General features: G+C 39.6%; 3 protein-coding genes across 9 annotated transcripts in view; 1 reads left to right on the top strand and 2 right to left on the bottom strand.

The window, feature by feature from the left end:
• Positions 1–84: 84 nt before the first annotated feature.
• Positions 85–6,297, bottom strand: LOC105131699 (GC-rich sequence DNA-binding factor-like protein). 2 transcript variants are annotated; one of them, XM_011034793.1, is made up of 6 exons: positions 4,922–6,297; positions 4,286–4,453; positions 2,559–3,247; positions 2,065–2,347; positions 1,666–1,955; positions 85–776 (listed from the first exon to the last, which is right to left on the bottom strand). In XM_011034793.1, the coding sequence occupies exons 1-6, from the start codon at positions 6,215–6,217 to the stop codon at positions 581–583; spliced, it is 2,922 nt and encodes a 973-aa protein (XP_011033095.1). In that variant the 5' UTR covers positions 6,218–6,297; the 3' UTR covers positions 85–580. The 2 variants fall into 2 exon arrangements, with proteins under 2 accessions (XP_011033095.1, XP_011033096.1); XM_011034794.1 differs by having other exon boundaries at positions 85–773.
• Positions 6,298–6,731: 434 nt separating this feature from the next.
• Positions 6,732–10,955, bottom strand: LOC105131700 (WD repeat-containing protein 26-like). 3 transcript variants are annotated; one of them, XM_011034796.1, is made up of 6 exons: positions 10,087–10,955; positions 8,985–9,734; positions 8,255–8,356; positions 7,349–7,978; positions 6,982–7,177; positions 6,732–6,948 (listed from the first exon to the last, which is right to left on the bottom strand). In XM_011034796.1, the coding sequence occupies exons 2-5, from the start codon at positions 9,645–9,647 to the stop codon at positions 6,983–6,985; spliced, it is 1,590 nt and encodes a 529-aa protein (XP_011033098.1). In that variant the 5' UTR covers positions 9,648–9,734; positions 10,087–10,955; the 3' UTR covers positions 6,732–6,948; position 6,982. The 3 variants fall into 3 exon arrangements, with proteins under 3 accessions (XP_011033098.1, XP_011033097.1, XP_011033099.1); XM_011034795.1 differs by having other exon boundaries at positions 6,732–7,177; XM_011034797.1 differs by having other exon boundaries at positions 6,732–7,177; positions 10,335–10,955.
• A 5,923-nt stretch (positions 10,956–16,878) lies between these two features.
• Positions 16,879–20,884, top strand: part of LOC105131695 (serine hydroxymethyltransferase 1, mitochondrial) — a 6,118-nt gene continuing 2,112 nt past the window's right edge. For 2 of the 4 annotated variants that reach the window (XM_011034788.1, XM_011034787.1), the window contains exons 1-10: positions 16,879–17,170; positions 17,387–17,437; positions 17,536–17,622; positions 17,788–17,909; positions 18,041–18,117; positions 18,332–18,456; positions 18,924–19,016; positions 19,629–19,721; positions 19,838–20,035; positions 20,126–20,230. In XM_011034788.1, coding sequence (XP_011033090.1) covers positions 17,072–17,170; positions 17,387–17,437; positions 17,536–17,622; positions 17,788–17,909; positions 18,041–18,117; positions 18,332–18,456; positions 18,924–19,016; positions 19,629–19,721; positions 19,838–20,035; positions 20,126–20,230 — 1,050 coding nt within the window. In that variant the 5' untranslated portion in view covers positions 16,879–17,071. The remainder of the gene's footprint in view (positions 17,171–17,386; positions 17,438–17,535; positions 17,623–17,787; positions 17,910–18,040; positions 18,118–18,331; positions 18,457–18,923; positions 19,017–19,628; positions 19,722–19,837; positions 20,036–20,125; positions 20,231–20,884) is intronic. The other 2 variants (XM_011034786.1, XM_011034785.1) reach the window with 1 other exon arrangement.

Here is a 20,884-nt window from a genome sequence, read left to right as displayed (position 1 = left end):
AGCTGACAGGATGTTATCTGATGATTGATTTCTTTAACACCTTGCATTCCAATCTGTGAAACATCACCTGACTCTACGTTGATGTATGAAATAACCCAAAATTATAAAGTCTTCAATTTTAACTGTAAGCATCGACATTTAGGACTCGTAGAATTCATGAGACATTAACAGTAAATCATGCTTAAATTTGTGATTTGAAGCGAGAACACTTTCTTCCAGCAGAAATCACGTAATGGTCGCAAAAACTTGCAACATTTTCCAGAACAACCCAACAAGAGTTTCCAGTTAGAAAAGCATTTGACAGCAAACCACTTCAAAAGCAGTTAAAATGCCAGAGCTCACTGTCTCTTCCTGCCATTAGAGGTCCGCGTAATTCCCTAGAAGTTCCCAGTTCCTCTAAATACAAAGCACAAGCCAAGTCACAGCATCTTCTTCTAGCTACCCAATTCAAATTATGATCCTGACTGACCTGTTTGATCCATGTCTCCTCCAAATGGAAGGTCCAGTATGTACGAGGTTTAGCAACTTCCAAATATATGGATCACCTTTGCAAGTCTTGGTCACCAATTGCACACCTGATTCACAACGCCTCCTTCAGATGGAAGGTTCTAGCCATGTCCCTAGCATTGTCATAATCATTCACCTCAACGAGCATCTTCTTCAATCGACGAGCAAGTCCACTAGTCTCAGTCTCGGTGACACCAGATACATGTCTTTTCTCCAGTGTCCTTCCTATTGATAAAATGAAATCCACCAGTGGCTGCAACTTGTGGCTGCTGATTCATAAACAGGTAAATGTTAGACACTGAATCTACAAAAACATAAAACAAGAGGGTAAGGAAAAATTGGGAAAAGAAGCAGCACGTTAAAAAGAAAAAAACTTGAAACATAGTGTGTACAGCTTTGTTGGGGCTGTAAGGCTCAAAAAGTTGACAAACTTGGACCTATATTTCCCATATACCATCTTTGTTTTGTTAGATTCTACTCCCCTACTTTTCCAAATTGAACTTAATAATATAGACTTTTGAGTCTTTAAGCAAAGAAAAAAGGTTCCCCCTAGAATCTTGGGCTTTGACAACACAACACAGATAAAGGCAAGAAAGTGCTCTTGCTGATGGTACAGCCCCATCACCAAACTAACTGTTTGAACAGCCAAGACAAGGAAAGATAAGAAAACCAAAGAAAAATAAGAACACCATATCATCAATGCCAAAATCTTTTAATGGATGGGAAAAACAGAGGAGAAGATGAAAAAAGAAGGGGAAGATGACAAACAACGGGATGGACCATGTCTGATGAAGGTAATTCTTAATTCACAAATTGCCCAAAGCCCAAAATTCATCACCATACCATAATAAAAAAAAAAAAATCAGGCACCAGGATATTAAGAAACATCATAGAGAAAGGTATAATTCATCATCATTTATCTTAAACCCTAAAACAACTCGTAAATGGAAATATCTGTTCTTCAAACCTGTGTCTGAAACCAGAAACCAGTATTTTAATTAAATTAATTCTAACAAATACAGCAGCAAGGCAATCAGACCATACCATAATAATACATACTCAGTCAAATCAATGAATGTTGTCAAAGAAATTCATACAAATGGCAATTGCACCAGTTAAAGTTCAATACAAGATAAGTTTTACGAATGTTCTGGGTACCTGTGATCACTGGTGGCACTTGGACCTGCCCAGGCCCCAGATAAAGAAGCAACAATTCTTTCAGTTCTTGTGACTGCATCATGAACATTTGATGCAATGCTTCGAACATGAGGCAGTACCTTCCCGCACAAAAGCTCATCAAGGACAAGCTTCTCAAGAACTGGCAATGCCAGGATATCTTTCCACAAGCAGATATTCCTCATCAAACGAACAGACACTCCAAACCGGTACGCTGCAACTTGTGCAGCACTAGGCACAGCCTTCAGCACAAGCAGGCTCCATGTTGGGACCTGTGATACAGAAAATGAATAACAGAAGTGCAATAAGAGTAATAGGGAGTGTGTCTGTGTGTGCAAGTCAGCAGTGTTCGAAAATGACTTCCAGGTTAAAGTTGTGTACCACTATGCTAGCAACTGCATCAGCTAGACGGGTGCGGATTGCAGCTAATAGCTCTGATAGAGCCTCACTAGTAGCCGGAACATAATTTATTACCAAGCTTGTAGCAGAAATGGCATTTTTCGTCTCTCGAGTGCTAAGCATGTCCCAACAATGGGCAATCTCATGATGCAAAATAGGAATTGCAATCTTCTCCACTAGTCCAGGTACAAGGTTAGCATCAACATCATCTGGATTGAGATCACTTCCATCTTCTGGCAGACCATAATTAAATAGTAGAGAGTGCCTGAATAGTAGGAAATAAAGAACAGTTAGCGCTAATTGAAAACAAAAAAGATGAATCTAAAGTATGTGTGCGGCATTGTCAAATTATTGGGAGCAGAATTCTATGCAAATAGAATGAATTTACAACTCTGAGAATCAAGAAAAAAAAGAAAAACCTACATAAAAGGTTCTTCAATATTTGAATGGAATTATTAGCAACACTAGAAGTATACCATTTCATATCAAAAAAATCTGCATCCTCATGAAGCGGGTTCCATTTTAGGAGTTCTAGTCTCACATAAGGAGAAAAAATAGCAGGTGCACTGAGTGACATGTAAGCATCTCTATAGCTTGCAAAATATTCTTTCTTCCATGTTTCAAATCTTTCTTTCACCACCGAAAGTTGGGAATATTCTTCAGAAGCATCACTGAAGATCTCCTCAGCAGTCCGGAGCAACAAATCACGGGTTGACTGGTAAGCAGCATTTTTTTCACTGTCACTGTCACTCTCATCCGTGCTCAATTCTCCCTCAATTTTCTGGTCAGAACTATCCACCTCCATGTATGACAATCTCTTCGAATCAAAACGAGCTTTCCTGCGTTGACGAGCCTTAGCCCTTTTCTCCATATCCATCCGTTTCTGCAAGTTGATATCTCTGCCAAATTCATCTAACTTCACTGGCAGATTTGCTTGATCTTTCAAGGCAACTAATGCAGCTGCTGCAGCACTTTTGGCAGCATCAATTGTTGCTGCAGAATTACCTCTTGCACTGAAAACTGACATCGCTGCTTTCACTGCTGCTTCTACCTCCATCATTTCATCCTCATTATCAGCAGTTCTTCTTTCTAAGATAAGTGATGCCTGTTCTTCATGAAGCTTCTGCATCCTTTCTTCAAGTTCCTCAATTAAAGTAGCTTTATGCTGCAAGGAGAACAAAATTACATCAACCAGAAATTTCCAGCTTGCGGGAACCTAAAAATCAATATCATCAACTTATGCAGTCTCTAATGTTAACAAGGTAGGAAGAATCAAAAGCTTGCGTTTGAGACTGGCACTAATAATTAACATGCAGGTTTAGATGTTAACTGAAGTTCGGGTTCACTTAATTTAGTGGAAGAAGTGCACTGTAAATGTAACTCCCAAGTTTCAATGGCCTGGCTCTACATGCTTTTACCTGGTTTCGTTGAATGGAAAAGATGGTGTAATTGCTAAGGTCTTACAGATGAAAATGAGATAAAACCTGTGCACTAACCTAGACAGCATAGAACAAGTTTTTCAAAATGTAAAGTAAATTGATTCCAAGAAAAACATGCAACGGAAAAGGTCTGCAAAAAGCACTACGTCTATAAACTTGCAATGGTTCAATTGATTAGAAATTGTAAGTGTAAATATGACATATGCACAAAATATCAGCATTGATGTATATGTGACATGGCATTTTTTATTCTGATTGCTATAATATATTATTGAAAAATAAAGTAAATTAAAATATGCCTCCACTACTTTAAAATGGATTACAAGACAAAGTGCCATAAACCAATTTTCGGTATGCTCAAAGAACCAAGAAAATTGGAACAAGTTGTAAATTGATTCCAAGCAAAGCATGCAACAGAAAAGTTCTGCAAAAAGCACTACGCCTATATACTTGCAATGGTTCAATTGATTAGAAATTGTAAGTGCAAAAATGACATGCACAAAATATCAGCATTAATGTATATGTGACATGGCGTTTTTTATTCTGATTGCTATAATATATTATTGAAAAATAAAGTAAATTAAAATATGCCTCCACTACTTTAAAATGGATTCCAAGACAAGGTACCATAAACCAATTTTCAGTATGCTCAAAGAACCAAGAAAAATTGAACTGTTATGCAGGACAAATTCTTTCCTTCTTTCTTTCTTTTTTACTGGCAAACAAATACACATGCAGAACAGAAAATTAAATAAAACTCGTACCTGCAAAAATTCACATATAACAGAAACAAAGTCACGAAGCTTTTGCATAAAGATGAACTTCTCACCAGCAGCAGAGATAGACTTTTCAAGAGCAGTAACATTCATTAGCGAGGCAGATAAATTCTCATCAGTCTTTGACAGCAATGAAGTCGTTCTACCATGAGATTCCTATAGAAAAAGTAAAGACTTAGTTATACATATATTAATCCAAATGAATATCATCTATCTTAATCCTATAAACAAGTATGAATATGAATTTAAACAATGCCTCTGTAGTGAAGTTGGAATGCAAGAATATTGAGTGACAGCCAAGGTGAGCTACAGAGTAAAACTACAATGACACTTGAGTAACTAGTATGGTGTGGCTTCTCTTCAATCGAACTAGCCATTGCAATCTGTGTATATATTAACACAAAATCTCCAATTCAGCCACTTCTGATCACAATAGGGATCAATTGACAAAAATATTACGTGGCAATATTACTATGATATGCAATTCTAGAACCCTGAATTTCATTATCAAGAACCTTAGCGTTAACTTTTGTATGGTTAAAATTACAAATGATTCTATTTTGCCATTAACTTTGGCAAATTGTAAAATTAGCTAACACATTATGAAGTTGGAAATCACATTACCTTAAGCCTCCTGAGGTTGTCTTGCAAAGCTTTCTTAGCAATATCAGCTTGTTGTGGAATAGACAAGACATCCACTGCTTGAGAAGATCCAAATGCCCCTCCAATGCTTGGAATTGAACCATAGGCTGGCGTAGGCCTCTGCTGAGGTTGCATAGGAATAGTACTAGAAGCAGCAGCACCAGCAGTGCTGGCAAGAGCCCTACTAGCAATAGGAGCAGAAGCATCATCCATCCTTTTTCCTAATCCCTTCCTAAATTGTTCTTCCTCCCAAATCCTATCCTCCTCATCCTCCTCATCCTGAACAACAGAAGCAGCAGCAGCAGCAACATGCCCATCATCCACAACAACATGATGCTGATGAGTACCCATCATTGCCAATGCTTTTGCCTTGATGGAGCGATCATCATCGTCATCTTCATCGTCATCAGCAGCTGCATCAAAAACTCCTCCATGAGTAGCAGTGTCCTTGGTCATGGTGCCAATCATGGCAATCCTAGTCCTAAACTCAGGCTCCTCGTCACTGAATCCGCCTTGATGATTACTCCCAGAATCCAATGATATATAATCAGGAGCGGCGGCCCTTGATTGCCTCAACCGCTCTCTCTTAGCCCTAATCTTCTTAATAGTATCCTCGTCGGGAAAGCAGGAATAATCATCAGAAGTGGATTTCCCCAATCCCATAGAAGCCAATCGATTCTGTGCGTCGTCAGCACCGTTATCTTTATCCTCGTTCTCATCTTCCGACTGGTCGTCGGCATCGTCTTGTTGTTGATGATTAGAAGAATAATTAGGGTTAGGGTTAGGGCTAGGGCTAAAGGAGGGTTTAAGGAGACCTTTGAGGATAATTTTAGGTTCAGACGCGGAGGCAGGGGTGGTGGTCTTTGTGGATTTAGCGAGGGTGCGGGTGTTTCTCTGGAGCTCAAGAAGGGCTTCCTTAGTGTAAGTACCTGCTTGGGGTTGGACATTGGATGCTGTCGTTAAGTAGGAGGTTGTTGGAGGAAGTCTATCTTGGGATACGGTCAATTTGTGAGAGGAAGAGGAGCTTGGTTTGGGTTTAGGTTTTGGTTTGGATTTGGAGGAGGGAATACGGGTGACAGCTTGTTCATCTTCTTCATCTTCGGCAAAACTTAGGAGCTTCTTTGGTTTTGGCTTTGTAGATTGGGGTGGTGGTGGCTTCCGGGTGGTGGAGGGCGTGGCTTTGGCGTTGGTGTCAGTGTTAATGGTGTTGGCGTCGGTCTTTTCATCGTCAACGTCGCCTCGCCGCCGGAAGTTTCTGGACTTGGAGGAGCTGCTCATTATTGACGGCCCCCGCTAACTGATTCTCTCTCTCTCAAATAATAAATTTGTTGAATTTTTTCCATTCCTTTGCCTTTTTATGATTTATATATGTCGATCCGGTTAAGGATTCTAATATAAATATCAATTTTATTTTTTTTACGGTAATTGATTTGAAGTTTTTATTTTATACAATGATCTCTAAGAAAATAAAAATGAGAAGATTGATTTTTTTAAAACCATTATAAATTATAAATTGAATGGGTTAATTTTTTATTAGAGTTTCATTGAAAACACAAAATTATATATATATATATATATATTGGCATGGCATGGAAAAACCACACTACATGTTTTTTTTTTTTTTTTTTATGGTTTTTGTTATACTGCCGATAAAGAAAAGGTATTTTAATACAACACAAAGATGATGTTAAGAAGCAAGTTTCCTACAGTGGCACAAAGAGATGATGATGTCTCATGTCTGACATGGTAAACGGTGGAGGGAAACCACTTTAACAGTTCAGACAGAATCATCTCAAAAGGAGCATCAAAATTCCATGATAGACGAACAAAATTACAATGCATTTGTGTATGACAGCGTATATCGTTGAATGGCTGCTATTTCCTACAAACAAGGGTAGCAAACTATCAGTCAGACAGTTTACCAGGAAGCAATCAGCTTGAAACAACATTTGACTGTCAAGACTTGAATCGTTTCAGTTTCCCATTCTGCTCGTCAATCACTTTGTGCCATCGCTCTCATCTCCCTGCAGCTTCGCGTCGCCTTCATGTGCATGATTTAAAACCCAGACCATATTGGTCCATCCTGGGATCTGGACCCCATATTCGTATTGCTCCATCATCGCTAGCTGAGGCCAGCATGTAAATATTTACCGGGTTCCAGCTCACACAGTTCACAGCTCCAGAATGCCCATCCAGTGCCTGAATTAGTTTCCCTGACCGTCTGTGCCATACATACACCTGCAATATGATATTATCACGCATGATCATCTTCTTACAATAATGAGCAGATATAGATAATCTGGGAAACAGTGTCTCATGCTAGCTATCTATTCTTCAATTGCATTATTTGTTATGGCAAAGATCCTTCATTCTTGTGATTTAACTCCGACTTATTGAAAATAACAGTACCTGAGTATCCTCACTACCACTTGCGATAAATGCTTCTTCACATCCACCAAAACAAGATCTGATGATAAACCGTGAGCGTGTGTGACCCTTATACCTGGCCACAACCTGGGGATAACCCTCTAAGCTCCACAGATGGATTTCTTGGTTTGTAAGATTGACCAGAAGGAATTTATTGTCTTTTGACAACGAGAACGAAGTAATCACTTCCTCTTCTTGTATCAGTTTCCGACATCTTTTCTCTTCCCAGTCAAGGAATACTATTGTATCACCTCTGCATATGCTTACTATCATATCTCTGGCATCAGTTATGGCCATCTCAGATATCCTGAGTGTATTCTCTTCCCAAAAGTCCAGCTCTGCTCCATTGACATCCCACAGGCTAAAGCTCTTGTTGGTCATACCGGCAAGTATAACCCTACCATCAGGGGACCATGCACAGGAAATGAAACCAACACCAATTTTTTCGTAAACATGGAGGCATTGTCCCAAATTGGCATCCCATCGTCTGATAACCTCGTCTTCGCCACAGGTAAGTAGCTGGTTATCATCAGGGCTCCATGAAACTGTCAAAACTGGTTTCTGGTGACCTATGAGTGTATGCTTCCATGACACTTTACCTCCATCCATAACCTGAATCAGATTGGTTAATTTAATCTCTTATTCAAAGGGGGAAGATTAAAGTTAAATTTAAATTAAAACTCCAGTAAGGGCAGTGGTATTTAAAAATAAAAAATAAAAGAAATGATCGGAGAAGAAGATGATGGTGATGATGAATCATGTGGCAGGAGATAAGCATTAGATCACCTTCAAAGGCATGCTTACCTTAAATGTCCATGTGCTATGCAAACACTCAACATAGGCAAGCATATATTCTTTTATTTAAAAAATATAAAGAGAAACACTTACCTGCCATATGATTGCTGACTGATCCTTGGATGATGATGCCAAATACTTTCCGTCATGTGAAAATTGCAGAAACCAAACTTCATCAGTGTGCACTTGCAGAATCTGCCCAATTAGCATAAAATTAGAGTATTCATGAAGCAAATTCACAGCAATGTGAAGTATATTCATGGTAAGATGTTGTGAAAAGCGGTACAATGAATGCAAAAGCAGCACAGGATCAGCACACCACAAAGTTTTTATTGGCGATAGTGATGAAAACGGCAATTTTAGTCTGAGAAAGAAATGTAAGCAAATTGAAATATGAAAACAATAACAACGATGAAAGCAAGAACATTAAAAATTATTACCTAACCTAAGATTCTTCCACATGCGGGAAAAAAATAAACCATGGGAGCTTTATAAGTAATATTTCAAGGCAAAGAAACATGAAATTGTTACCAACAACACACTACTGTCCAAAGTTTAATTTTTACCCTCGTGGCTTTTTCTTTAAACAAAAAGAAAGAAGAAAAAATACAGTTTGCAGACCAAAAAAGAATTCAGATGAATCACTTACAATGACAATCACAACATGTCTTTAAAACAAACTATCGTTGTATCTTGAACATATTCAGAAACGATGTTTAGATTCTAAATAAATATATTGTTGGCCAGTCAGATGCCAAAGAAAACAGATATAGGACCAAAATAGGCGTTAAAGAAAGGACCATCAGCCTGCAAGACATCTAACCTGCTTTATTGAAGAAGGAAGCCGACCTCTTCCGCACTGATGATCCGGGTACAAAGAGAGATCACTATCAAAAATATTGTGAAACAGGCAAGCTCCACGTTGCAGATCAAGAGCCTCCTCAATAATAGTTTCTAACCTTGTTGGGGGGATCACGAGTGAAGGGGGAAGCAAGTTCAGCAGTTTCTTCAGAATCTCTGACCTTGCACTCTCGGTGTCCTGATCAGTATTTCGATACCCTGAAGGAGAGATGATCCAGGCAGCAAGCTCATGAACACGGTTCAAATTGATTCCAAGAGGCACGATTTCTTTCCTCAGAACATTCAAGGCATCAAGTACATTGTCATCCATTCTCAGAAATTTGAGGAACTTCTGCTCCAGTATCAAGAATGATGCCAGGGACCGAGTTGCTTTGTCCAGAAGACTGATTGTACACAACGTTTTCACACTTTCTTCCCAGTTCCCATCCAACACTTGCTTCTTAAGCAATTTAACCTCTGAGGAATCCAATGGTATTCTTGATTCTTCCTGCAAAAGGTCTGCAGTCATATTATAATTAAGTGAGTACAGTGCCCTTGTTATGATTCTGACGTATTCATTTCTTTTTATGACTCCTTTTGAGCCAACTGAATCCACATCCCTTTGGGAGGTAAGAGGCTGAGCCATCAGGAAACGAAGAGCAAGCAAGCTATAGAAATTGTAACGGGTGAGTTTTCCAAGAAGCTTTCTACTCTCCCAAAAGCCACGCGTGATCTGTGATGAAAAGCAGACCAAGAATTAATGAATTGAATCTTCTTAGGGGCATTCATAACAAGCAAGAAAAACGAACATAAATATGCATCAATCTAAAACTTGAACGTGAAGGCAAACAACAAGAAGAGACGCATGCATGTTCAATTCAATTCAAGAAAGAGAACACCTAAACCAAACTAAACTAAAGATGCACTCAAACAGAGCAAGAATTCAAAGAAAGCACCCAAACTGAAAAGAGTAAAGAAAAACAATATAAAAGAACGAGAGGGAATTCAAGAAACTAAAACGATATCTGCTAATAGCAGGGGGATCAAGAAAGTCATGGAAACGGGAATTGAGCAAGGTTTCTTACCAGAAAGAAATTACCCAGGGAGACAAGAGTGCGTTTCTCCAAGTCTAATGGAAATGGGGAGGAAGAGAAGACAATGCGCACAAACAAGGAGAAGAAATAAGAAGACGCAAAAGAAGAACAGAAAAACGCAGCCAACACCAAAAGCTACGTAGAGGGAAGGAAGAGTGCTGCTGTTTCTGCTAATTCTTTATTTTATGGAGTAGCATCTTTATCTTTTACTAGAGGGAGTGAAATGATATTATATATACCAGTAGTAGGAGCAGTGTATGAGGAATGAGCAAGAAGATGATACATAGGGGGCCGAGCTCTCATTTGATTTCTTGCTATCCCTCTGTGATGTGGAACACGTGGCCCTTCCCTTCCCTTCCCTTCCCTTCCATCCAATCTGTTTGCGTTGCTCGATAGAGAACCAAACAGATTGCCATTGAAGGTGGGCTATAAGCCTGTAACTAACAAACAAACACACACACAGAGAAGCCCTCTACTTAACTGGCAACTAGAACTGCAAAAGGCTTTTTGAGTGGCGAAAAAGAAACAGAGAAAACCAACTACAATCGGCCACTGTCTTCCACCAACAAATCAATCAAGTGAAGAGGAAACGACAGGAAAAGGAGGCGTGCGCCTAAAATTAAAAAGAAAGGGTAGTTTGGGATCCCGGGGCATAGAGAACAGGAACAAGCAGCAGTGGCAGTGGCAAGGGAAGCCATGAGCAAAATAAAGACCAAACGCAGTGAAAGGAGTGGAGGATGTGATGACTGGCATCTGGCTAGAAGAGGTTTTCTTTTTGTTTGGGTTTTAATAATCAGAGCACAGGTAGGCATAGGCCATGGCTCTCCCTCGCCCTCCTGTCCAGACGGGCTGCTCTCCTCTCTTTTTTACTCCCTTTCGTTGGGCCTGTTATCCCGTTTATTTTATTCAAATAAAATTAATATATTAATTTTCTTTCAATAAATTTTGACTTAAGATAAATTACTGTAATTATTTTAATCGAGCTACAAAGATGAATTTAATCAGATAAACATTTGGCATGTTTTCATTCCATTTAACAGTATCGATAATGTATTCATTGAGTTAGAAAACATAGAGATCCACTTCTATAGTATCGATAATGTATTCAATGAGTTTATGTGGAATCGCATATTCTTGAAGAGAACCAGTATGAGGGATTCGTTTCAGCAGAATAGGAGGATGAAGAGGATGACTGTCCAATAATCAAACTTTCTGTAGAAGAGAGGAAACGAATCCGAAAACCGTAGGGTCAAACTCTAATTGTCTAAGTCATAGGACGAAGGGTGGGTTACTTGTACTTAATGAAACGTCATGTCCTTTGGAGAATTCAGGGTGACCTTAGTTTGGTGGATTTAGGAAATGGATTCTTTTTGGAAAAGTTTTCGAATGCGGAAGATCGAGACTTTGCATTGTTTGAAGGACCATGGATGGTGGCAGATCACTGTCTCACCGTCAGACGCTGGCATCCTAATTTTGACCCTGATGAGGCTACAATAGAGAGAAGGTGGCGGTATGGGTGAGATAGCCTGACTTGGCTATGGAGTACTATTATGACAGCTCGGTATTATGGAAGATGGTAACCACATCGGTTGAACTTTGAAGATCGATAGGACAACTTCAACTGGTACTCGAGAGAATTATGCCCGTTTATGCGTGGAGGTGGACCTAACAAAACAACTTTTAGCAAAATTCAAGCTGCGAAGGCGGATTCGTCTTATCATGTACGAGGGACTGCATTTGATCTGTTTCCATTGTGGATGGTACTATGGCCACAAGAAAGAAAGTTGTCCCCATGTATCCGACACGACAACACATTAGGGTAGAGACGGGGAGGAGGAGAAGGAGGAGGAAGTTAATAATGGGGGCTTGAAGGAGAACCAAAATAGTGGTGGCCAAGAAGCAGCTCCGGTGATCAGATCGGTGGTGGAAGCGTATGGACAGAGGATAGTGGCGAAAAAGCCAGGGAGAAGAATCAGCAAAAGATCGGATTCTAGGGAGATTAGCAGGCCGAGAAATCTGAGGAGATTTCCTCAGAAAGCCAGGTCAGAATCAGATTTGATGGAGGGAAATAAGGAGATAAATGGAGCAAAGCCGCAAAGAGATCTCGTTTTAATTTCTTACGAGAAGACAATTTGGAAATTGTCATGGCTGAGAAAGCGAATAAGTATCAGGGAGTTGACGTGTATTCAGCGACGTAATAAGTCACGATTCAAAGGTTGACAAGGAGGCTATTGGCATTATAAGTCAGGTCAAGGCAGCAAGCAGGCTAGTAGAGGGACCTTGGGCCACGGGCCACGGGCCACTAGCCCAAAATAACATTAAAGGGGACTCTAAAGGGAATGCTGTTGCAAACAAGAAAGAAGAGTTACTTACGCTCGTTAGTCAGGCCTAACATCAAGCCCAAATCAATAAAATGAATACTGGAACTATCATTAGCAAGGGGACGTTTAGCCCTAATCATCTGCAGTTTGATACTTCGGCTCGCAGAATGGAGGCAGAAGAAGCTCAGAGCTCCAGTCAATTTCAAACTCCGAGACCTACAGACGAACAAGGTAGAAATATGGTAATAGCAAAGAAGGTCCATGGTGATTAGATTAATATTTCAACAGAATCGATGGATGACATTCATTGGGAGGATACAGATATGGTAGAAGGAGATGCTGTTCCCAAGGAAACCGTAACTTTATCATGTGGAACGGGCTGTTTCGTTTCTATCCTAAATTTATGTTAATGATGAATATTTGTTTTTGGAATTGTAGGGGGTAGGGAGCAGCCGATTTTGCTCCATAGACGACCTTAAAAGAGTACACAAATTTAATATCTTGGCTTTAACTGATCCAACGATATGTGGGCGATCTGGTGGCATTTGGATTCTTTGGAATGATTCGAGGGTAAGCTTGAAAATTATAAGGTCCCCTAGACACCTTACTCACACTCAAATTGATGATGGAGGCGGAAGGGTGTGGTTTTGTAATGTTGTGTATGAAGTTTTGGCGTGGAAATAAGAAGTATTCCTGTTAAAGGATTATAATCTTATTCTGAGTCAGGAAAAAGTATTATGGTGTCAGAAGTCCTGGTGTCAATGGATAGCGCATGGCGACAGGAATACTTCTTATTTCCACGCCAAAACTCTAATTCGAAGACAGAAGGACAAGATTCATTGTCTAAAAGATGCAAATAATAACTGGGTGTGGGAGGAAGATAGATTGAAACAGATGGCGATTGAGTACTACCGGAAGCTGTTCACAAGGGAGGAGAGTTCAGCTAATGGTCCACAATCTCTTTTGAATTTTCCAGTGCTTGACGAATGGGATAGACACAAGTTGATGAAGCCAGTTACAGACGAGAAGGTGAAAAGGACGGTGTTTGACATGAGGCCCTTAAAAGCACCGGGTCCAGGTGGCTTTCAAGCTCACTTTTATCAAAAACACTGGTTAGTGGTGGGGGATGATGTTAGTAAATTCATAAAAGAGATGTCACAAACAGCAGGGATATTCCAGCAGTTAACCATTCTTATTTGGTACTGCTACCAAAGGTGCCTAAACTGGGATATTTTAGTGACTCAAGAGGTAGTTCATTCGATGAGTAACAGGAAGGGCAGAAAAGGTATCATGACCATCAAAGTGGACTTAGAGAAATCTTATGGCCGTCTCAGATGGGACTTTATTCGAGAAACTCTTATCCTGGCAGGCTTTCAAAGTTGCATGAAAGAGCTAATTGATTATGAATTGTGTGGAGACAGCTTCTTTGGGTGTTTTGTGGAATGGGCAAGCTTCTGATCAGTTTGTTCCTGCGAGGGGAATCAGGCAAGGAGACCTTCTTTCACCATACTCGTTTGTTTTATGTCTGGAGAGGTTATCTTAGAGTATCCTCAAGGAAGTTTAGGCAGGTACTTGGCAACCATTCAGAGAAGGCAGAAAGGGACCATCAATCTCTCATTTGTTCTTTGCAGACGATCTGCTTCTTTTCACTGAGGCTGGTGAACAACAGATGAGGAGAGTAATGGATTGTCTGAATGCGTTTTGTGAGGCTTCTGGTCAGAAGGTCAGCATCAACAAAACTAAAATATACTTCTCTAAAAATACTTCGCCTTCTTTAGCGAAATCCCTGAGTAGTATCAATGGGTATGCCATAACGAAAGACCTTGGTAAGTATCCTGACGCTCCTGTTCTTCATCAGAGAATAACCAGACAAACTTATAGTTATATCATTGAGAAGATGCCGCAGAGGTTAGCTAATTGGAAAGCCAAGATTCTATCGCTAGCGGGTAGAATTACATTATGCAAATCGGTGCTTGCTACGGTGCCACTTTACCCGATGCAATCTGCTCTGCTACCGGAATCTATTTGCAATGAAATAGAGAGGATTTGCAGAAGATTTATTTGGGCGGATAGTACAGAGAAAAAGGCAATCCACTTGATCAAACGGAGTACTCTTTGCCAACCGAAATTGGATGGAGGCATCGGGACGAGGAACATGCAGTCTATGAATAAAGAAAGCCTTTGTGATGAAGCTTGGATGGGGTATTTTACATGACTCCGATAGCTTATGGGCTAGTGTCTTGAGGAGCAAGCATATTAGAACTCGAGAGGGCACGGACCAAGTTCATGCTAAAGGTAGGGATTCTCCTTTGTGGAAAGCCATTTGTAAGGTTTTGCCAGATGTAATTAAAGGAACGGCTTGGTCGGTTCGTAATGGCAGGAATGTAAAGTTTTGGAGTGATAAGTGGCTGGAGAACTTCGGTCCTCTTATTCAGTATGTTCCTCAGGTATCTTCGGTTTACAATATCAATGCAGCTGTCATGGATATGGTATCACCTAATAACCAGTGGTGCTGGGAGGCTTTCGCACATCTTCTGCATGTGCAAGTAGTAATGGGAATAGCCAGTTACCCAGCTCCAGCTACTGATATGAAGGAGGATACGAGGTTTTGGGGCAGTTCAGCTAGTGGTAAGTTTACAATGAAGTCGGCATATCAGATGCAAGGACAGCCCTCTAGTAACCCGCGCTCCAAAGATCCAACTTAGAAATTTATTTGGGGATGGAGAACCTGAGAGGATCAAGAGCTTCCTTTGGATTGTTGATCATAATAGAGCAATGACGAACGAGATGGGAATGAAGAGGCATTTAACAGATAAGCCGTGTTGCACATCTTGCCAGTCTTCAATCGAAACAATTTTACACGTGGTTAGGGACTGTCCAGCAGCTCGAAACATTTGGAGAAAGCTGGTGGATCACAGCACTTTTTTCAACGCCACATTACACAATTTAGCTAATACGGCTGTCATGCGAGATGGAAGTCAGCGGGCTACAATTCTTGGTGTTACTATTTGGATGGTGTGGAAAGCACGCAATCAGAAGGCGTTTGGACAAGTGGAGGAACAGGCGGCTGACACTCTCAATGCATTCAGGTACATGGTAGCTGACATCAGGTGCGCTTACTCAATGACAGATCAGGCCAGTGTTCGGAATAAAAGGGTTAACATTGTGGGATGATTACATCCCCCACTGGAATGTTGATGGATTTAGCAGTGGTAATCCTGGAGCTGCAGGAGCTGGGGGTCTCATTTAGGATAGCATGGGCTCTTGGATTAAGGGATTCGCAATTAACATTAACACGGGGTGTGCACTTCGGTCATGGCGGAGTTGTGGGCTGCGATTACTGGATTGAAACTTGTTTGGTTCCTTGGTTTGCAACGGTGAATATTTGAGTCAGATTCGATGGTGACTGTCAACCTAATTACAAGACACAATGTCAAGGTAGATGCCAACTATGCACCGGTGGTTAGAGCCAAAGAAATCCTGGTAAGGGAATGGGAAGTTAAAGTCCAATATACTTTCAGAGAGGCTAATGTTGCAGCGGTCTGGTTTGACAAAAAATCCTTTTAGCGGATGGGGTTATATTCTATTGATCTGATTAGATCAATATTACCTTGTTTAATCTAGTTCTTGTGCGTTAAGCCCAGAAATCATTAATAATTTTGTGACTTGTTTTTTCGTAAATGATTGGTCGAAACCTAGAGGTCAGATTTGTAATCTAATTTGCTTGTCACCGCTTATTATCTTTCATAGATAATTATTCCCAAAATGGCTTGTATTTTTCTTTTCCAAAGAAAAGCTGAGAAGGAAATGATGGCACGTACATGGAAATTAAGAAGAACCAGATGTAAAACCTCAATCATCAATTCTATATGTTGCAGCTAGAACCAAGTTCTTCAGTCAGAGCAGAAATTGCAAATTTACATGTAGCCTCTTCTCTTCTTTTCTTTTTTTCCTTACCATTCATTGAGAAAACGACGTAACCTGACTGAGTCTTGCGGAGATGGGAGGAACCTTACAATGACAGTTATGACTACGAACAATTAATTTCCATGTTTTTTTTCCTAGTGGATAAGAGCATCGTTTTGAGTGGAAGGGAAAGGAGAGGGAACAAGAGCCACTGGGAATTCCATCACTTTAGAGTTTCTTAGCATGACACTTGAAATGAAAAAAGAAGGAAATATTAATTATATTGCTCTAGTTAGAATAAAAATACAAGTCATAAACCGAAAGCAAACCATGATGTTCGGTTGCAAGACGACTAGGCACTTGCACTGGGGGAATACTTTATATCTTTTTTTACTTCATGCTGCTTCATCTGTTTCTCTAATAATTTAATCATTTAATTTCAAGTATTTGATGAGTTATTAGCTTTGTGAGGATTTATTTTATTTATTGTTGTTGAGGATACTGCATAAATAAATAAAACAGGGTAAGAAGGCGAGTGCCAGTGGGGTCCATGAGAAGGGAGCGAATGGCACAGATAGGCGTTGAGATTTGAGACACACAACAAGTGAACAAAGTGAAGATGAAGGGATAAAGTGATAACTGAAGAAGCCACCAAGAGGAGAGGAGAGGCCACAGAAGACAATCAGAATCCAAAAGAAAAGAAAATACGACTCCTAGCTAGCTTTGCATTCATTAATCAAGAACCAGAAATGGCAATGGCAATAGCCATGGCCCTTCGCAGGCTCCCCTCTTCCTTTGACAAGCCCCTTCGCCCCGCTCTCTTCAAAGCCACCTCCCTCTATTATATGGTGATTTCCTTCTCTCTCTCTCTCTCTCTCTGTCTCTTTATTTATGAATCTTTTTTTAAACTTACTCCTTTCTCTTTCCTTTACATAAATAAAGTTCATTTTTACATGTAAATCCATGTAGTTTTACTTCTTCTTCTTCTTCTTCTTCTTTCCTGGAAATTAATCAGGCCGCGAAAGCTCGAGAAAATATTGAAATGCTGGTTTTCTGTTTTGCAGTCTTCCTTGCCGGATGAAGCTGTATACGAGAAGGAGAAACCTGGTGTCACTGTACGTAAGATATTACTAATATATACGCGAACTTTATATTTTTTCCATATCCTTTGATGACGAGTTAAGCTGCTCCTATTTAATTGTGCATTTAACAGTGGCCAAAGCAGCTAAATGCACCCTTAGAGGTTGTTGACCCACAAATTGCTGATATAATTGAGCTCGAGAAAGCTAGGCAATGGAAGGTACCTCCCTACCTTGCTATATAATAATTAAGTTCAACTCATTAATATATTTACTTTCCTTCCGACTCTATTAAATTACAGCTAATTTAAGATTTATCGTAAATCAAATTAATCACTGTTTATTTTAATTGTGATCATATATACGCATCCAATTGTGTGAAAAAGGGGCTTGAGCTTATACCCTCAGAGAACTTCACCTCTGTATCAGTGATGCAAGCCGTGGGTTCTGTCATGACCAACAAGTACAGTGAAGGATATCCAGGTGCAAGATACTACGGTGGAAATGAGTAAGTCAAACTCAAACTACTTTCACCCCTACATCTTATCATCCTCCTGTTCTGCTGCAGGAGGATTAACTGCCTGCTCAGCTCGCGATCGTCTCATTGTTTTTTAATGCTCTGTTTCCTTTCTTTTTCAGGTTTATTGACATGGCAGAATCATTATGTCAGAAGCGTGCTCTGGAAGCATTTCGCCTGGATCCTGCTAAATGGGGAGGTACATTCATCTACTTTATCTATGCCAATAGAAACTTCAGATCATGCATTCTTCTGTTTTCTTTTCAACTATTAATTCTTACAAGAGATTGCTGGTAATTGAGTTGAGCTTGATTTTTGCATAATTAATTCTCTCTGCTTTCACCTTCCTTTCTGCTTGTTTGTCATATGATCGAGCTTTTCTCTGATTCTACTTCCTCTTGTGCTGGCTGCAGTCAACGTGCAATCTTTATCTGGATCTCCAGCTAATTTTCAAGTCTACACTGCATTGTTAAAGCCTCATGAAAGAATCATGGCACTTGATCTTCCTCATGGAGGCCATCTTTCTCATGGCTATCAGGTGCTTCATGTTTTCTTTATTCACTTTCCTTATTCAAATGCTCCCCTGCTAATTTATTGTAAGATTTGTATTTAAGAATGTATACTTCTCACATGATATATTGAACCTTTTATAATTTAGATACTGAAAATATTAGAAAATAATAAAATTATATCTTGAAATCTCATCTTTGGTATGGTATTAGAGTATTATTTATCAAGTGGTTATGAGTTTGACTCTCATCACTCTCATTTTATATAATAAAAAATCAAGCACAAAATAGTATATAACTATGTAAATTTCAAGCTCAAAAGAATTTTACTTAAGACAATGTATTAAAGAATAATATAAATAATATCTTGAGATCTCATTAACAGCTTAAACTATTAGGTTGAGATGATTCTTTTACATGGTATTAAAACTTGAATAACTAAATAATTATGAATTCAAATCTCACCACGGAAATTGTTTCTTTTCCTATTCTGCAGACAGACACCAAAAAAATATCTGCAGTGTCAATATTTTTTGAGACAATGCCATACAGATTGAATGAGAGCACTGGCTATATTGACTATGATCAGGTAACTTATTCCTGTTCTTTTTCACACTGAACTTTTGTAGAAAATCATGGAAGACCGGAAGAAGTTGTTGAAAGTAAACAGTACTTCGTTGTCCAACCTAAAACTAAATTGTATTTTATATCTTATGGATTCGAAGCATCATTCTTTCTCCACTTTACTCAATAATTTCATGACAAATGCTTATTTGTATAATTTGGAAGTCAGAATGATAGGTACCGTCTACTACTACACAATGAATCCATGAAGCATGATCGTGTTCTCTCTCTCTGCTTTTTTTTTTTTTTCCAGCTTTTAAAAACAAACCATGACTGATGAAATTGTCTTTCAGCTTAACAAAAATCTATCCTGCAACTGAAATAATCAGGGTAGATTTTGATGATCTTTGTTTCCTGTGTTCGCTTTCAACTTTTTGCTGTTTCTAAACCCCATTTATGCAAACAGCAGCTATGTTTCAAATAAGTACGGCGGTTTAATGTGTATAAAGAACTACGTCATGAATCACTACGATTCCATGTTCTTTTGTGCATATGTGATTGCGTATATATTATCCATGCATATCCCTATCTAGCCGGAACAGGATGAGTATCTGATGTGAAAACTATGATACTGCAGCTGGAGAAAAGTGCCACTCTTTTCAGACCAAAATTAATAGTAGCTGGTGCTAGTGCTTATGCACGTCTATATGATTATGCACGTATTCGCAAGGTAACATCCTTTACATTGATACCAATCCAGTTAACAAATTTATGGATCAGGGTTTCTTTAGTTTAAACTCATCTGGTGGTATATAGAATTTAAATCTCTGTGTTGATCTTCAACAGGTTTGCGACAAACAAAAAGCTATACTGTTGGCCGATATGGCGCACATTAGTGGATTGGTTGCAGCTGGTGTCATCCCATCACCTTTTGAGTATGCAGATGTAGTGACCACCACAACTCACAAGTCACTTCGTGGGCCACGTGGGGCCATGATTTTCTTCAGGAAGGGGCTAAAAGAGGTTAACAAACAAGGGAAAGAGGTAAGATACTGACTGAAAACTCACATTTCATGATTATAGATTTGTACCTTTGAAGTGGAACTAAGATTGTCTTTTGAGTTCTTCCTGTAGGTCTTTTATGACTATGAGGACAAAATCAATCAAGCTGTCTTTCCTGGGCTTCAAGGTGGTCCACACAACCACACAATCGCTGGTTTAGCAGTTGCTTTGAAACAGGTCAGTTTGCTTATAAGATTTCCCGTCAGTTATAAACTCCTTCCTTCTGAAATAATAGTCACATTTTGCGTTTTGTTTCCTGCATGTTGAGTAAATTAAATCCCCCAAAATCCTCCTAGATTTCTGTACATGTTAGAAACAGTTAGCAGTCTCCAACAGGGTGAATTCATCACTCCAAGTTATCCAAATGCAAGCCAAATTTCTTGAAGTTCATAGAATAAGAAGCACTCTTTAATAGGGCAGCAAGTATAAGGGAGAGTGCACATTTAGGTGATATATTAGGCTCGTGGCTGTTGGCCTCTGAGGTCTACAGTAACCACTTAGCAGGTTTTCAAAGTGTTTGATACTGGTACGACACAGGCAGGAAGTGTTTAAGAGGCAGTCGGGGGGGAATTATTTCTCACGATGGCCCTAGCCTAATTTTTATCTCGTTAAAACTAAGGTCTTTTCCACCGAGAGCATATTTTTCACGAAGAGAACCGTTGTGCAGATGCTTGAATTGGCTAATATTGGAGTGGCTGGTGGTGTGAGACCAGGTTGCTTAGATTTTCCTCTCGTTGATTAGGTGTTTTGCTTGATATTGCAGGGCTCGGTTACCCACATTGCTGTTGTATTTGTTTTGTGGGCGTATCTTACCACCCCCGCCGCGTCCCC

This window comes from Populus euphratica, unplaced genomic scaffold (assembly GCF_000495115.2).
Source record: "Populus euphratica unplaced genomic scaffold, PopEup_1.0 scaffold24.1, whole genome shotgun sequence".
Taxonomy (NCBI): Eukaryota; Viridiplantae; Streptophyta; class Magnoliopsida; order Malpighiales; family Salicaceae; genus Populus; species Populus euphratica.
This window is presented reverse-complemented; position numbering and strand designations above follow the sequence as displayed.

Coding starts and splice junctions, on each gene's coding strand:
- LOC105131699 (XM_011034793.1), bottom strand. CDS start 6,217: ATGAGCAGCTCCTCCAAGTCCAGAAACTTCCGGCGGCGAGGCGACGTT. Junction 4,454..4,921: donor ACAACCTCAGGAGGCTTAAG/GTAATGTGATTT, acceptor CTTTTTCTATAG/GAATCTCATGGTAGAACGAC. Junction 1,956..2,064: donor ATGCAGTTGCTAGCATAGTG/GTACACAACTTT, acceptor TCTGTATCACAG/GTCCCAACATGGAGCCTGCT.
- LOC105131700 (XM_011034795.1), bottom strand. CDS start 9,647: ATGGCTCAGCCTCTTACCTCCCAAAGGGATGTGGATTCAGTTGGCTCA. Junction 8,357..8,984: donor TTCCTTCTTCAATAAAGCAG/GTTAGATGTCTT, acceptor CTAATTGGGCAG/ATTCTGCAAGTGCACACTGA. Junction 7,979..8,254: donor AGTCAGCAATCATATGGCAG/GTAAGTGTTTCT, acceptor AATCTGATTCAG/GTTATGGATGGAGGTAAAGT.